The sequence below is a fragment of the Procambarus clarkii genome, chromosome 16, assembly GCF_040958095.1.
Source record: "Procambarus clarkii isolate CNS0578487 chromosome 16, FALCON_Pclarkii_2.0, whole genome shotgun sequence".
Lineage (NCBI taxonomy): Eukaryota > Metazoa > Arthropoda > Malacostraca > Decapoda > Cambaridae > Procambarus > Procambarus clarkii.
The window spans coordinates 35,497,803-35,498,132 of record NC_091165.1 but is presented as its reverse complement, the minus strand read 5'-3'; the positions used below and the strand labels follow the sequence as shown (position 1 = coordinate 35,498,132).

The 330-nt window shown below is 34.5% G+C and overlaps 1 protein-coding gene across 1 annotated transcript in view; it reads left to right on the top strand.

The window, feature by feature from the left end:
- Positions 1 to 249: 249 nt before the first annotated feature.
- LOC138365328 (trichohyalin-like) overlaps positions 250 to 330 on the top strand; it is a 12,910-nt gene continuing 12,829 nt past the window's right edge. Inside the window, exon 1 of the mRNA XM_069325623.1 lies at positions 250 to 263. Within this exon, the coding sequence (XP_069181724.1) occupies positions 250 to 263 (14 nt within the window). The remainder of the gene's footprint in view (positions 264 to 330) is intronic.

The following is a 330-nucleotide window of genomic DNA, read 5'->3' as shown; positions in this document are numbered from 1 at the left end:
CCCAGATTCCTTTCGCAATCCGACTTCACGAACTCAACAAACTTTTATATACATTGTTTAGTGTTATGTCTTGTGTTGAAACTTTTATTACCCTAATAATGTGTCCTTTGTGATATCCATTCATCCACTTGTACACATCTATCATGTTATTCCTGACTCTTGCCTTTCCAACGAATATAATGAAAGCTTTGTCTATCTTTCTTCATATGACAGGTTTCTAATCTGAGGGATTAAGTTGGTCATCCTATGATGGACGTGTTCAAGTAAATTTATATCCATTCTGTAGTATTGCGACCATAATTGAACTGCATAATCTAAATGGGGATATTA